We start from the raw sequence: 14,473 nt of genomic DNA, 5'->3' as shown, positions 1-14,473 counted from the left end.
CACCTACCTGACCAGTGCATGTCCCTGGGCAGCTGACCCTGGACACAGGAGAGAGTGTATCACCTACCTGACCAGTGCACGTCCCTGGGCAGCTGACCCTGGACACAGGAAAGGGTCTATCACCTACCTGACCAGTGCATGTCCCTGGGCAGCTGACCCTGGACACAGGAGAGAGTGTATCACCTACCTGACCAGTGCACGTCCCTGGGCAGCTGACCCTGGACACAGGAAAGGGTCTATCACCTACCTGACCAGTGCATGTCCCTGGGCAGCTGACCCTGGACACAGGAGAGAGTGTATCACCTACCTGACCAGTGCACGTCCCTGGGCAGCTGACCCTGGACACAGGAAAGGGTCTATCACCTACCTGACCAGTGCATGTCCCTGGGCAGCTGACCCTGGACACAGGAGAGAGTGTATCACCTACCTGACCAGTGCACGTCCCTGGGCAGCTGACCCTGGACACAGGAAAGGGTCTATCACCTACCTGACCAGTGCATGTCCCTGGGCAGCTGACCCTGGACACAGGAAAGGGTCTATCACCTACCTGACCAGTGCATGTCCCTGGGCAGCTGACCCTGGACACAGGAGAGAGTGTATCACCTACCTGACCAGTGCATGTCCCTGGGCAGCTGACCTGGACACAGGAGAGAGTCTATCACCTACCTGACCAGTGCATGTCCCTGGGCAGCTGACCTGGACACAGGAAAGGGTCTATCACCTACCTGACCAGTGCATGTCCCTGGGCAGCTGACCTGGACACAGGAAAGGGTCTATCACCTACCTGACCAGTGCACGTCCCTGGGCAGCTGACCTGGACACAGGAAAGGGTCTATCACCTACCTGACCAGTGCACGTCCCCGGGCAGCTGACCTGGACACAGGAAAGGGTCTATCACCTACCTGACCAGTGCACGTCCCTGGGCAGCTGACCTGGACACAGGAAAGGGTCTATCACCTACCTGACCAGTGCACGTCCCTGGGCAGCTGACCTGGACACAGGAGAGAGTCTATCACCTACCTGACCAGTGCATGTCCCTGGGCAGCTGACCCTGGACACAGGAGAGAGTGTATCACCTACCTGACCAGTGCACGTCCCTGGGCAGCTGACCCTGGACACAGGAGAGAGTCTATCACCTACCTGACCAGTGCATGTCCCTGGGCAGCTGACCCTGGACACAGGAGAGAGTCTATCACCTACCTGACCAGTGCACGTCCCTGGGTAGCTGACCCTGGACACAGGAGAGAGTCTATCACCTACCTGACCAGTGCACGTCCCTGGGCAGCTGACCTGGACACAGGAGAGAGTCTATCACCTACCTGACCAGTGCACGTCCCTGGGCAGCTGACCTGGACACAGGAAAGGGTCTATCACCTACCTGACCAGTGCACGTCCCTGGGCAGCTGACCCTGGACACAGGAGAGAGTCTATCACCTACCTGACCAGTGCACGTCCCTGGGCAGCTGACCCTGGACACAGGAGAGAGTCTATCACCTACCTGACCAGTGCACGTCCCTGGGCAGCTGACCTGGACACAGGAGAGAGTCTATCACCTACCTGACCAGTGCACGTCCCTGGGCAGCTGACCCTGGACACAGGAAAGGGTCTATCACCTACCTGACCAGTGCATGTCCCTGGGCAGCTGACCCTGGACACAGGAGAGAGTGTATCACCTACCTGACCAGTGCATGTCCCTGGGCAGCTGACCCTGGACACAGGAGAGAGTGTATCACCTACCTGACCAGTGCACGTCCCTGGGCAGCTGACCCTGGACACAGGAGAGAGTCTATCACCTACCTGACCAGTGCATGTCCCTGGGCAGCTGACCCTGGACACAGGAGAGAGTGTATCACCTACCTGACCAGTGCATGTCCCTGGGCAGCTGACCCTGGACACAGGAGAGAGTGTATCACCTACCTGACCAGTGCACGCAGCCACTCAGCAGTCAGATTGATGGAGGATTGAGCTCACTTTGATGCTTGTTTTTAATTCTCTCTGCAGGGCGTGGTGGGTGTGAATTGTGAGCACACCAACTATACCTGCGGGCAGGTTTTGTGCCAGAACGGTGGAGTGTGCTCCATGACCCCACAGGGCCCCAAGTGCAAGTGTCCGAAGGGATTCGGAGGCTCCGAGTGCCACGTGCCTGGCTGTGCCGCACAGCCCTGCCGCAATGGCGGGACCTGCCTGCCCAAATCCTCGCCCCCGTTCTTCTCCTGCAGCTGCCCCACCCCCTTCAGTGGGCAGACCTGCACCTGGCGGGATACACAGAGCTGCCTGTTGCCGCAGTGCAAGGAGAAGGCCCGCGACCGGATTTGCGACCAGGAGTGCAACAACTACGAGTGTGAGTGGGACGGTGGCGACTGCTCACTGAACCTGAATCCCTGGGAGAACTGCACGGCCAGCTTGCAGTGCTGGAAGTACTTCAACAACAATGAGTGCGACGAAGCCTGCAACACAGCCGAGTGCCTGTTTGACAACTTCGCCTGTCGCAACAGTCAGAAGTCCTGCAAGTACGTTCCACAACCTTTGTTGGACTTTGGAGCTCTGGCTTTGCAAGTGGTTAAGTCCAAGTGTGCGAGGAGGAGGAAAGGAAGGAGTTGCACTTGAACTTTACGTTTGTTGTCATCTGCACAATTCCATGTGTGCACAGATGCAATGAAAAGCTTGCAGCATCACAGTCAGAGAGCATTAGATACACAATATAATAATAACAGATTCAACAGAAATTATTCACCCCATTTCCCCTCCCCCACCCTTCCACCCCCTCCATCCTCCTCCCTCTCCACTCCCCCTCTCTCCATCCTTCTCCTCCCTCTCCACTCCCCCCTCCGTCCTTCTCCTCCCTCTCCACTCCCCCTCCGTCTATCCTTCTCCTCCTCACTGTCCCCTCATATAGCACATGACCTGTGAAAAATTATTTATTGATAATGCCTTTGCCTTGTCTAATCTGTCCTTTTTGGTCCCCCTGCAGTCCATTCTATGAGAAGTATTGTACCGATCACTACCGTGATGGCCGCTGTGACCAGGGCTGCAATAATGAAGAGTGTGGCTGGGATGGGCTGGATTGCGTGGACAGTGAAACCGAGAAGTTGGCCGAGGGGATGTTGGTGTTGATTGTGCTTCTGCCCCCAGAGGAACTACTGAAGGATTCTGTCAATTTCCTTCGGAAGCTGGGTTCCCTCTTGCATACCACTCTGCGATTCAAGAAGGACTCCAGAGGAGCACCAATGATCTTCCCTTACTACGGGCACGGGTCCAGAATGAAGCGTTTTATTAGAATAGTGAGGGAACTCGGGCAAGAAATTATTGGGTAAGAACTTCTGAATTTGTCCACTGGGTGCAAGGGTGGAATTGCTGGTTCATTTGATTACTGTTAAAGCAAGTTAAAGAAAAATTAAAATACTCACTAAATCATAACTAAATGCTGGGATGCACACAAAGTACTAGAGGAAATCTGCAGGTCAGGCAGCCTCCATAGAAATGAGCTGTCAATGTTTTGGACCGAGATCCTCCTTCAGGACTGAAAAGAAAGGGGGAATTCGACAGAATACGGTGAGGTTAGGGTGGGAGAAGTCAGGCAGCCGGGGAAACATTTACCGTTTCAGCACAGGAATTATGCAAAATTGGATTTGTAGCAGAGAATCCTGACTATTTGGGTACAAATATGTCATCACATATTGACATTAGAGAAAGAAAAAAATGAGGCTTTACCATAGTGTCAACACTCTTGAAAACAAAGGGATCAGCTTGACGTGTTGGCAGTTGGCATGATTGGGATAATGGAGGAAAGATGTTGTGAAATGAGTTTGTGTTTTGAATAATTAAGGTCGAGTTTGCTAAGGATATGGGTTTACAGGGGGTGTTTGATGGAGCATTGCATTGTGGCTGTTAACAGTCTTGATGAAGGATCTCGGCCCGAAACATCAACTGGTCATTTATTTCCATAGATGCTGCCTAACCTGCTGAGTTCCTCTAGCACTGTGTGTGTGTGTGTGTGTATTACTTTGAATCTCCAGCATCTACAGACTTCCTTGTGTTACTAATCTTGCCTCCAGTTGTAGGGAAATGTAAATAGCTGGGAAGGGGTCAAACCAGGACTGTTACATGTATCCTACAAAGAATTTATAAATCTGGGCTCATGTGAGTTCCAAGATACTAATTATCTTTAATTATAGCTTTACTTGCATGTTCTCTCACATTTTGAATTTTTAACTCCAGGTGTCAGCTCATTTATGCCCTCCATCTTCCTACCTGGTATATTTTCCCTCCATTACATTTAATCTGCCTATTCTGCTCTTTGTCTTAAGTAATGGATTATTATGTTTATTGGAGTTTCATGGCAGTTGGGGAATTAAATCAATTTAAATGAATCTGGAATTTCACAAGAGCAGGGCTTTTCCTGACTGAAAATATGATTGTTGCAAAAACAGAGGTTCATCACTGCCCTTCAGAGAAGGTAATCTGAAGAAAGCCAGATACTAGGAGCTGGTAGAGCAGTGCCAGAGACAGAGGTGAAGGGTAGGATGTGAGTTGAAAGAGGTGGGGTTCAGAACCTACTCTCTCCTTGGCAAAGAGAAGAGCCATCAGGACTGACACAGGGTGCTGAGCGAGCCTCCAGCTGGCCGTGGATCAACAGGTGTGACCCGTGGACCAGTGCTGCTGGCGATACAAGCCAGGGCCTAATTAACCTGGCTTGGTTGCTTGGGTGAGTGTGTTTGATGTTGAAACACCTGATGACCCCAGGTTACATTAGTAGTGATGTATTCCAGTGCATCCTGGGATGCATCTCAGCATCATATGCCATCCTTAACTGGAGTCGTCTGTGAAGTTCAGTACTCCCATAAGGTGGATGGTTCTTTTGCAGACTGAAGTGGCTCTCAGTGGTCAGTAAGGAATGAACACTAGCCTAACCCATTATATTCCCATCCCATGAGTGAATAAATAGAAGAAAATGGTTGTAAATGAAAGATGTATTGCCTTGCTTAGCAACTGGAAGGAATGAGCACATGGAACAGTCTGCATAACAGAAATAGCTTGAATGAAGGAAGATTTTTATTGTCTTCAAATAATCTTTTGTTATTCCTACAGTTCTGAGGTCTACTTGGAGATCGACAATCGGCAGTGTTTGCAGACATCTGAGGATTGTTTTCCGTCGACAGACACCGCTGCCGCTTTCATCGCTGCCCAGTCCAGCAAGGGCACTCTGCCGTACCCAATTGAGTCCGTTAAAAGTAAGTAGAGTCAACTCCACACCTGGCAGGTTCTTGTCTTTCACCAAACAATGATGGGGCTCCAGAAACTTCTGGCAATCTTCTCACTCCTGAGAAACCTATTTGAATTTACAAAATGGAAATTAGAAAAATGTCATGGTGTAATTTCTTCAAATTGTCGTCCATGTGGACATCCTGCCCAGCCAAAGGTCGCGAGGTTTGTGGAAGGAGAAGCTATCAATTGCTAAGCAAGGCTTGTTGACTTTAACCACAGATACTTATTAACCCAAGTATTAACCCTTATTAACCCAAGTATTGCCACATCAGTGTATCCAATTTATCCAGAGCACCTAGCAAGTGAATGCAAGATGGCCTTGTTATCAAGGAAGACTGACCAGCAGTTATCTGCCAGTATGGTGGGGGGGGTGGGGGAGAGAAGCAGGACAGACACTGACATGTGTGAAGTAGACCAAAATTATATTAAATCATGAGAAAAAGACCATTATTTTCATTTAAATACAGTGGATTCCCGTTAATCGGGATGCATTTGGACCAGTACATTGTTGTGATGGAAAATAACTGATTCTTTGAGTCTCAACAGTAGAGGCCTGGACACACACAGTTTTAATAATAAGCAATTTATTTACAAGGGCAAGTCGGGCCAACACAAGCAACTACAATACACAGGAAGTGGTGTGGGGACAGGGTACAGTTACACAAACAAAGAACAAGGGAAAAGCACTATGACAGCTATCCCCCTTGACCTTGGATAGCTGCGGCTCCCTTACCAGGACAAACAATAAACCTTCCCAAACATAAATCAATGTACTTACCTTCAATGAGGTGGTCTGTAAGAGAGAGCGAGCCAGGCACATCTCACCTTTTATAGCATGGGGCTGGTGAGATAATCCAATTAAGGTGACCAATAATTTAGGTGTGCATTGATTAGTTGGGAGGGACCAAATGTTGATTGGCATGCGATGTGTCCTCCGACCAGCCAGGTGGCAATGCGTCTATCACGTAGCCGTTATCTCTGGATACACCAATGAAGCAGCTGCCCAATTAACTGGTTTTGTGGAAATAATTAAAAAGGTATAAAAAAAAAGACAGACATTTAACAAACAAGGTATGGATTTAAGTGAAATACAGAACAAATTTGAACATTACCAATACTACATTAGCATTATTCTAGGCAGGGTAATGGGTGGATACATACATAATTCACAACCACTGACATTGCGTTTAAGAGGCGGGTCTGACATGTCGATGTAATTATGTGAAGGGTTTTTAGCGCACTTTGTTCAATAAAATGTGTTGTTTTTTTCTCAAAATATAAAACACCTCACTTTATTTGTGAAAACCTATATTGGCGACCCTGATGCTCCAGGACAATTTCAGAGTTACTGAACATGACAGCCAATGCAGTAGCTTTGAAACTGCTGGAGTTTTGGGGGCAAAATGCCATTGCTTGGTTTGTACAAGCCAAGCCCCAAATCACACTGAGAAATCTCCGCCAAGGACACCAAATATTTCTACATGGTAACATTGCTCAGCAGCTCCATGCCTGTGAGAGCGACGAGTTTACTAGAACAGCCACCTAAACACGATAAATGTAGATTGCTGAAACTCATTTTTTACAGACTTTTGGACTATTGAAGTCTGACCGTGCCAAACAGTTGCTCTCCTTGCCCAGCCTCAGTGATGCTCTGCCATCAGAGCTAATGGGTCACATGCTGTCTCTCCTGGGAAATCAGCAACCTTGTTTTATTCTTAAAGAACTCTTCATACAGCAAATGCCTGATCAAGCTCGCATAGCCCTCGCTAATGCACTCATGAAAGAGTATAAGGATCTTGCTAAAGTGTCTGGTAGTCTACACTCAACCAAGCAGCGGTACATCATTCCTCCTCCTTTCTCTCCCTCAATAAGCCCAATCAGCAAGGCCCCAGCATAAGGACACCTGTGGCTGAGAAACAGATGATGCCGGGCCTGTGCTTTTTACCACACTCACATTGGTACGAGTGCTAGGATATGCTGACCATCTTGCGGCTTCGACAGTGCCAGCGCATCAGGACATCAGTCTGTGAACATTGTGGGTTCCAGCAATGAAAGTCGTCTACTGTTCATTACAGACACCCTTTCAGAGTACCCTTCCTGTGTGACACAGGAGCTCAAGTGAGTATGCTGCCAGCATCTCCTATTGATGAGAAGGCAAAAAGTGACGAAACCTCGCTGGGGGCCACCAATGGCAGAATCGATGATGGCTGCAGACATGGGCTCGGGCATTTATCAACACCTGGGTTGTTCAGTTTGGCACCCCATCTGATATTTCCTCTGACCACAGTCCCCAATTCATATCAGACCTCTGGGCTGCAATGGCCCAGAATCTCAGCATTAGGCTACATCACACCACGATCTATCACCTGCAGTCCGGTAGCTTAGGCTAGTGGTTTAACTGCTGCTTAAGGCTGCTCTGAGAACTTTGCTGACCGATGAGTGTTGACATGATCATCTCCTGTGAGTCCTGCTGGGGTTCAGAACAGCTCCAAAAGTGAACCTGCAGTCATCCGTGGCTAAGTTGGTATACAGGCAGCCATTACAAGTGCCAGGTGATTTTATTCCTGATGCCATGACCACGTTGTTGGCCACTCGACAGTGTTCCACCCTCCCTAGTAAACTCAATTCCTTTTCACCTGTCCTACCTCCCATCGTGGTGTACTGCACTCTTGGGTTTCTGTTGACCTACATTCCACTTTGTTTTCTTTTGTTTGCCGTGATGCACACCAACATCCCCTTAGGCCTCCTTACAGGGCGTGTTCAGCATTTTGGAACAGAGAAAAGAGATGTAAACCTGGACGTGTTTCAATAGATCGCCTTAAACCAGCCCACCAAGTTTTGGAGGGTTCCACTACTGTGCCCCTGCCATCAGAACGTGACCGTGTGTGTCAACACACCTCTGGACAAGCCAGAGGTACCACGGTTCCTCATGGAACACAGGACCTGAGCAGGGAAGCTCTCAATGCCAGTTTTCTGGGGTGACCTTTGTAGGGTATTGTAGTTGGTAGAAATGTCTAATTCACAACCACTGACATTGAGTTGAAGTTTGACTTTAAGAGGCAGGTCTGATGAGATGACATGATAACATAAAGGATTTTTAGTGTGCTTTATGTTCAGGTTTTGGAATTCAATAAAATGTTATGATTTTTTCTTAAGCATAAAATGTCTCACTCAGTTTTATTTGTGAAAACCTTCACTTAAGGTCAAGTTTAATCATCATTCAACTATTCATGAATATAACCAAACTAAACAACGATCCTCTGGAGCCATGGTGCAAAATGTAATAGCAATAGTCACAGCCAGCACACAACACAGGTAGCACATATCCTGGCAGAGAAACATAATTAAAAGATAATGCTAATAAAGCCCAAGTCCCTGAGTGTCATGGCCTGAAGATTGGTGCATGGATGTTATTCTGGAGCCACATGTCATCAAGAACAAGCCACAGCAGTTCCTCATCACGCACGAGTGGAGCCACAGATGAATGCAGTCCAGCTTGCCTTTCTGAAAGCAAACACTGGAGAGCAGCTCTTAACCCAGTACAGACTCCAGCTGCACACTGCCAGCTCCGGTCCAACTGCGATAAGTGACTCCTAGACGAGAGGGCCTAGACCACGCCACAATCAACAACTCAAGCTCCCCCACCATCGGTCTGGCCAAGAAACCAGTGAATCTGATTCACAGTATTCTACATTACCAATATCTAACAGGACCTTGTGATCACAACATAAATGTCCAAGACAATCACCCACACCTTCTGTTGGACAGTGCTCCACACACCACCTCTGACGTCTTCCATCAGTGGCTGATGCAGGTGAGAGCACAGTCTGCAACAAGTCCAGCAGCTCACTAGCAGACAGACCTGCCATACTTGATGTTCTTAATATTTAGCAGTGTCTTGCGATTTGCACCTCTGTTTGGACCCAGAGAGGCCACTACATCCAAGTACACTGCCACCTTACCAGAAATCAAGCGGTTATGAGTTCCTAATAGTTATTGATGGAGGAATTCATCCTGTGGATGTGACTGTGTTCTTTTGATTTACTGTAAATTAACAAAATCATCACAGACACCTAGTGCAGTTAATGGACTGCCTTCATACAATGTTTTCACACATTTGCACCCTCCAAATCTTCATTTTCTTTCTAACAGTCAAGATGATTGTCAAATTCTTCATGGTCCCTAACTTGTTGAAATAGTGAAATCATTTCATTTTCACTCCTGACCATTCCTGGCGTCTCCAAACCCAAATGCTTGAAACCACAATGAGGAAAGCAGCTCTGAATTGTCTTGCTGCTTATTTCTCACCAACCATTAGTGTCAAAAAATCACTGCTTTTTGAACACAAACACCACACAACTGATGCTGATTTAAAAACTGTTTGCTGTAAGTACAGTGTAGTATCTAATGGCCACACAAGTGCACGTGAGTGATGCTTGTTAAAATTTTGTTTGGCGACAAATTAAGGAAGGGAATCCCAGCTATTTTCTCTATTAGCTTTTGTTCTATATCTTTTCCTCCGCCATTCCCAGTAACAAATGTCAAAAGAAACTGTTGTTTGTTCTTCCATCAGGTAAACGCAATGATCTGGATCAGCAGGGACAACTCAGTCTCCTCTATCTTGTGATGGTTGCAGTTGGGATCATCATCCTTATTCTTATCCTGGGTGTGGTAGCAGCCAAGCGCAAGCGCAAACTTGGCCCACTCTGGTTCCCGGAAGGCTTCACGCTCAAGAAGGTTGGCAATCGGAAGCGCAGAGAACCTGTGGGACAGGATGCAGTGGGAATGAAGTAGGTATTGATGGTACTCAGTGTGGGAATGTTGTACACCTAGATTTTGTTAACCCTGTATATCACAGCGCCAATTTGCTAAAGTGCTTGAAAAGGTGGGACTTACTCGTGCAAATACCAATGAATTCAGGGTTCCCATGTGAATGTAAATACCAGAAAAACTCTTATAACAGTCTCCCAGCAATATGCCACCACGGGGCTCTCTGCAGACTCTGAAGGTGGAACAGTGTGCCTGTTGAATTTTGGTGCTGTTCTGGAATTTGCTTTGATGGTGACGATGGGCCACAGAGTAAAATCTAAACCTAATTTACAGGTTCTATCATCACTATTTGTTTGCTCCCATGCTTTTAGTTATTTAGAAGTATTTCTAAGTGTTCAGTTTATATGTTTTCTCTTTTTAATGTTTCTGAAGGCTTGACACATTCTGAAGCAGTGTGGAAACATTGGGGATTTCAACAAGCAGGACAGCTGGAAGTGTGGCACTGCTTTCTTGTCCAAGGTGTCCAGATGAGTGTGGTGGGTGTGGCCAGCCTATGCCATGCGTGTTTTGAGGAAAGACCTCTGCTTGCACTCAGTGATTTCCCCAGCTGTGATACTAGCCTTGCAGGATCTCTGTCAGAATGCAGCCAGTGAGCACAAGTAACAGGCTTCATGGAGGAATAGCTAGGCCATTAGCATTTGGGAATATGTGATTCTATGGGGTAGGGAAAAGTGGAAGTGGATATTTGTGAGAAAAATGGAACATTGAGTATTAGTACAAATAAATCCCAACTTTCAGCTGTTGCCAGTCAATGTCTCTCAGTAAAACATTGCAAATTTTCTTTTTTGTTCATTGAATAAATAGAGGATAGATGCATTTAAATGTGACTGAAGTTGGTCTCGGTCACATAGAGTGAAGTTGGCACCAGGTTTGTTTGACAAGGATTATTGCCTTCATTTTTGTATTGTTCAGTCCTTTAGGGTTTGTTATCCCTAAGTAGTCCCATCATTCCCATCCCACTACCCCCATTTACTTCACTGCAACCTTCTCTCTCCTCTCAAATCCCACATCCCAAATCAATGTTGTTGGTAGGTGAATTGGGCGGCATAAATCACCCCCCAGTATGTGGGTGAGTGATGGAATCGGGGCAGAGTTGATGAGATTAGTGTAAATATGCTCAACATGGAATTAGTAGGCTGAAGGGCCCATTTATCCACTATCCACTTTTACTGGGGTTAATTTCCCACCATATACTATGTGGTCAGTTGCAATATGTTGACCAATCTATAATACAAAACAAAATTTTGCCCTCACACGAAGGGCAACAAAGCAAGCATGACAAACACTTCATACCCTGTGAGCTGTGGCCTCTTGGACCCCTTCTGTGGGACATTGTACAAAGAAAAGTAGGATGTGTTTTGAAAGGAGAATGGGTGAAGTGAGGAATAGAGAGAAAACTTCATGTTTTGTAGGACCCTCCTAAGCATGTCTGTGAGCTTAATCAGTTTGTTTTCATATTCGGATGCTGTTCATAGACTTCAGTTCAGCATTCAACACAATCATCCCTCAGAAACTGATTGGATGGAAAGGTGAGCCTACTGGGCCTGAACATCTCCCTCTGCAACTGGATCCTAGACTTCCTGACTGGGAGACCTCAGTCAGTCCGGATCGGGAGCAGCGTCTCCAACACCATCACACTGAGCACGGGGGCTCCCCAGGGTTGCGTGCTCAGTCCACTGCTGTTCACTCTGCTGACCCACGACTGTGCTGCAACACACAGCTCGAACCATATCATCAAGTTCGCCGATAACACGACTGTGGTGGGTCTCATCAGCAAGAACGACGAGTCAGCTCACAGAGAGAAGGTGCAGCAGCTAACAGACTGGTGCAGAGCCAACAACCTGTCTCTTAATGTGAACAAAACAAAAGAGATGGTTGTTGACTTCAGGAGGGCACGGAGTGACCACTCCCCGCTGAACATCGACGGGTCCTCAGTAGAGATCATAAACGGCACCTAATTCCTTGGTGTTCACCTGACAGAGAATCTCACCTGGTCCCTCAACACCAGCTCCATAGCAAAGAAAGCCCATCTCCCACCCCCCATCCTCATCACCTTCTACAGGGGTTGTATTGAGAGCATCCTGAGCAGCTGCATCACTGCCTGGTTCGGAAATTGCACCATCTTGGATCGCAAGACCCTGCAGTGGATAGTGAGGTCAGCTGAGAAGATCATCGGGGTCTCTCTTCCTGCCATCACGGACATTTACACTACACGCTGCATCCTCAAAGGAAACAGCATTATGAAGGACCCCATGCGCCCCTCATACAATCTCTTCTCCCTCCTGCCATCTGGGAAAAGGCTCCGAAGCATTCGGGCTCTCACGACCAGACTATGTAACAGTTTCTTCTCCCAAGCTATCAGACTCCACAATACCAGAAGCCTGGACTGACACCTTGCCCTACTGCCCTGTTTATTATTTATTGTAATGCCTGCACTGTTTTTGTGCACTTTATGTAGTCCTGTGTAGGTCTGTAATCTAGTGTAGCTCTCTCTCTCTTGTTTTTTTTTACGTAGTTCAGTCTAGTTTTTTGTACTGTCATGTATCACCATGGTCCTGAAAAACGTTGTCTCATTTTTACTATGCACTGTACCAGCAGTTATGGTGGAAATGACGATAAAAGTTGACTTGACTTAATATTCCTTCCACTTAGACTGGAGCTTGGGAAAATTCAAGTGTTGAATAAAAAGGGTTAAGTGGTTGATTGTGCTGGACCTGCAGTGTTCCTGATTGGCTGAGCACCTAACTGTGTTCAGGTCTGAGTTTTCAGCTGAAGCAGTGCCTGTTAAGCCATACATGATTGCATCTTGAAATGGTGTATTACTTGTTTCCTATGCAGTGCTCTAGTGTCAGAGCTCAATGGGATCAGATGTTGGCTGATAACTTCAAGTTGTGTCTAGACAACCTCTGTCAAGGTGTGGAGACACAAGAGATCATGTGGAATAGCAAACAATCTGCTGGACAAACTCAGTGCATTGAGCAGTTAATGATTTGGGTGAAAATTGTGCATTGACTTTGACCTGAAATGTTGACTATTCTTTCCCCTCTCTCCTCAAACACTAAAAAAAAATATATATATATATATTTAAACTGATGTTTCCCTCCAATTGATCTTGGTGGTCTGGGAACTTTTGAAATCCAAGGGCTATTTGCCCCCTGTCATCATATCAAAATTAATGTAAGAGGTTTGCTTTGTTTTTACTTAGGAATCTATCAAGGCCAGTGCCTGATGTCAGCGTCTGTGATGACAACCAGAATGAGCAGTGGATGGACGAAGGAGGGCCAGACGCAAAGAAAGTCAAGGTGAGTTTGCAAAGTCAATGGGCAGACATTGATTGAGAACTCTGTAATGTAATAGCAGTGGTGCCTTAGTGGATGGAAGTGATAGTGAAGCAGTGCAAGTCTTTGTTCCAGACCAGGGCGGTTGTAAATGGATCATTTTTGCTTGTGTCGTCTCAACATTCAGATTAAGCTGTCCAAGCCCCTGGTCTCCCAGTGCACACACTTTCCAATACTGTAGTGACGATCCAAACCTATTGATCACGTCAGGGTGTGGTGTTGGTCTGGCTCCCAATGATTAAATTAAACTCGGCTTTGTGTCTGTTGTGTGACGGTCACCACTCAACGTGTAATCTAGCTTATCCAGTGCGGTTCCATCTGACTGGTGCAGCGTAGCAGCTCCCTGGTTACAAAATTGTCTCTGAGCTCTCTTGCTCCTGAGAAAAGTTTGAATTTGCTCACAGAAATCTGTTCTAGATTTGATTTTCCGCCTATGCTCCTCACACTTTGATTAAATGTCTTGCTGGTTTGCCATTTACTTGGAATTTACTACACAGTTGCCAGGCATTTGGCCCAACAGCTGCACAATTGAGTACTCTTCACAGGAACTCTGTCCAACATTTCTCATGTCCAGTGTTACTTTGTACCTCCTGTATTCCCCCTTTTTCACATCTGTATGCTGTGCTTCAGTTGCTCATTATAATTTGTTGTAACTTCAGTATCTCCGAGCTGCGTTGCTGGTAGTTATCCATGGGGTCTGTTCATGTGTTGATAACAGGCTTCCTCTATTCTTTACAGACTGAAAATCAGGCCCTGCTGTCTGAAAATAAAGATCAGGTGGACCATCGGCCATGGACACAGCAGCACCTGGTGGCAGCTGACATCCGGTTAACACCATCTCTAGCGCTGACACCACCCCAGGGAGACCAGGATGCCAACTGTATGGATGTAAATGTGAGAGGTCCAGGTATGGACAGAATCACTTGTTATAAACCCAGCTAACAATGTTTTGCATGTTGTGCTTCAAGATTTATGGTTTATATGCCAATATTTCAGATTTGTAATTAAAATGTACATCTTTATGGATAAGCTTTGTGGAT

At 46.9% G+C, this 14,473-nt stretch overlaps 1 protein-coding gene across 1 annotated transcript in view; it reads left to right on the top strand.

Moving 5' to 3' along the window:
- Nucleotides 1-14,473, top strand: part of LOC132402192 (neurogenic locus notch homolog protein 2-like) — a 218,249-nt gene that overhangs the window by 192,256 nt on the left and 11,520 nt on the right. Inside the window, exons 25-30 of the mRNA XM_059984899.1 lie at nt 2,002-2,510; nt 2,972-3,310; nt 5,089-5,231; nt 9,839-10,055; nt 13,301-13,397; nt 14,172-14,340. Of these exons, the coding sequence (XP_059840882.1) occupies nt 2,002-2,510; nt 2,972-3,310; nt 5,089-5,231; nt 9,839-10,055; nt 13,301-13,397; nt 14,172-14,340 (1,474 nt within the window). The remainder of the gene's footprint in view (nt 1-2,001; nt 2,511-2,971; nt 3,311-5,088; nt 5,232-9,838; nt 10,056-13,300; nt 13,398-14,171; nt 14,341-14,473) is intronic.

The sequence above is a fragment of the Hypanus sabinus genome, chromosome 11 (assembly GCF_030144855.1).
Source record: "Hypanus sabinus isolate sHypSab1 chromosome 11, sHypSab1.hap1, whole genome shotgun sequence".
Taxonomy (NCBI): domain Eukaryota; kingdom Metazoa; phylum Chordata; class Chondrichthyes; order Myliobatiformes; family Dasyatidae; genus Hypanus; species Hypanus sabinus.
The sequence above is the reverse complement of the archived record's forward strand: the minus strand, read 5'-3'. Positions and strand labels throughout refer to the sequence as shown.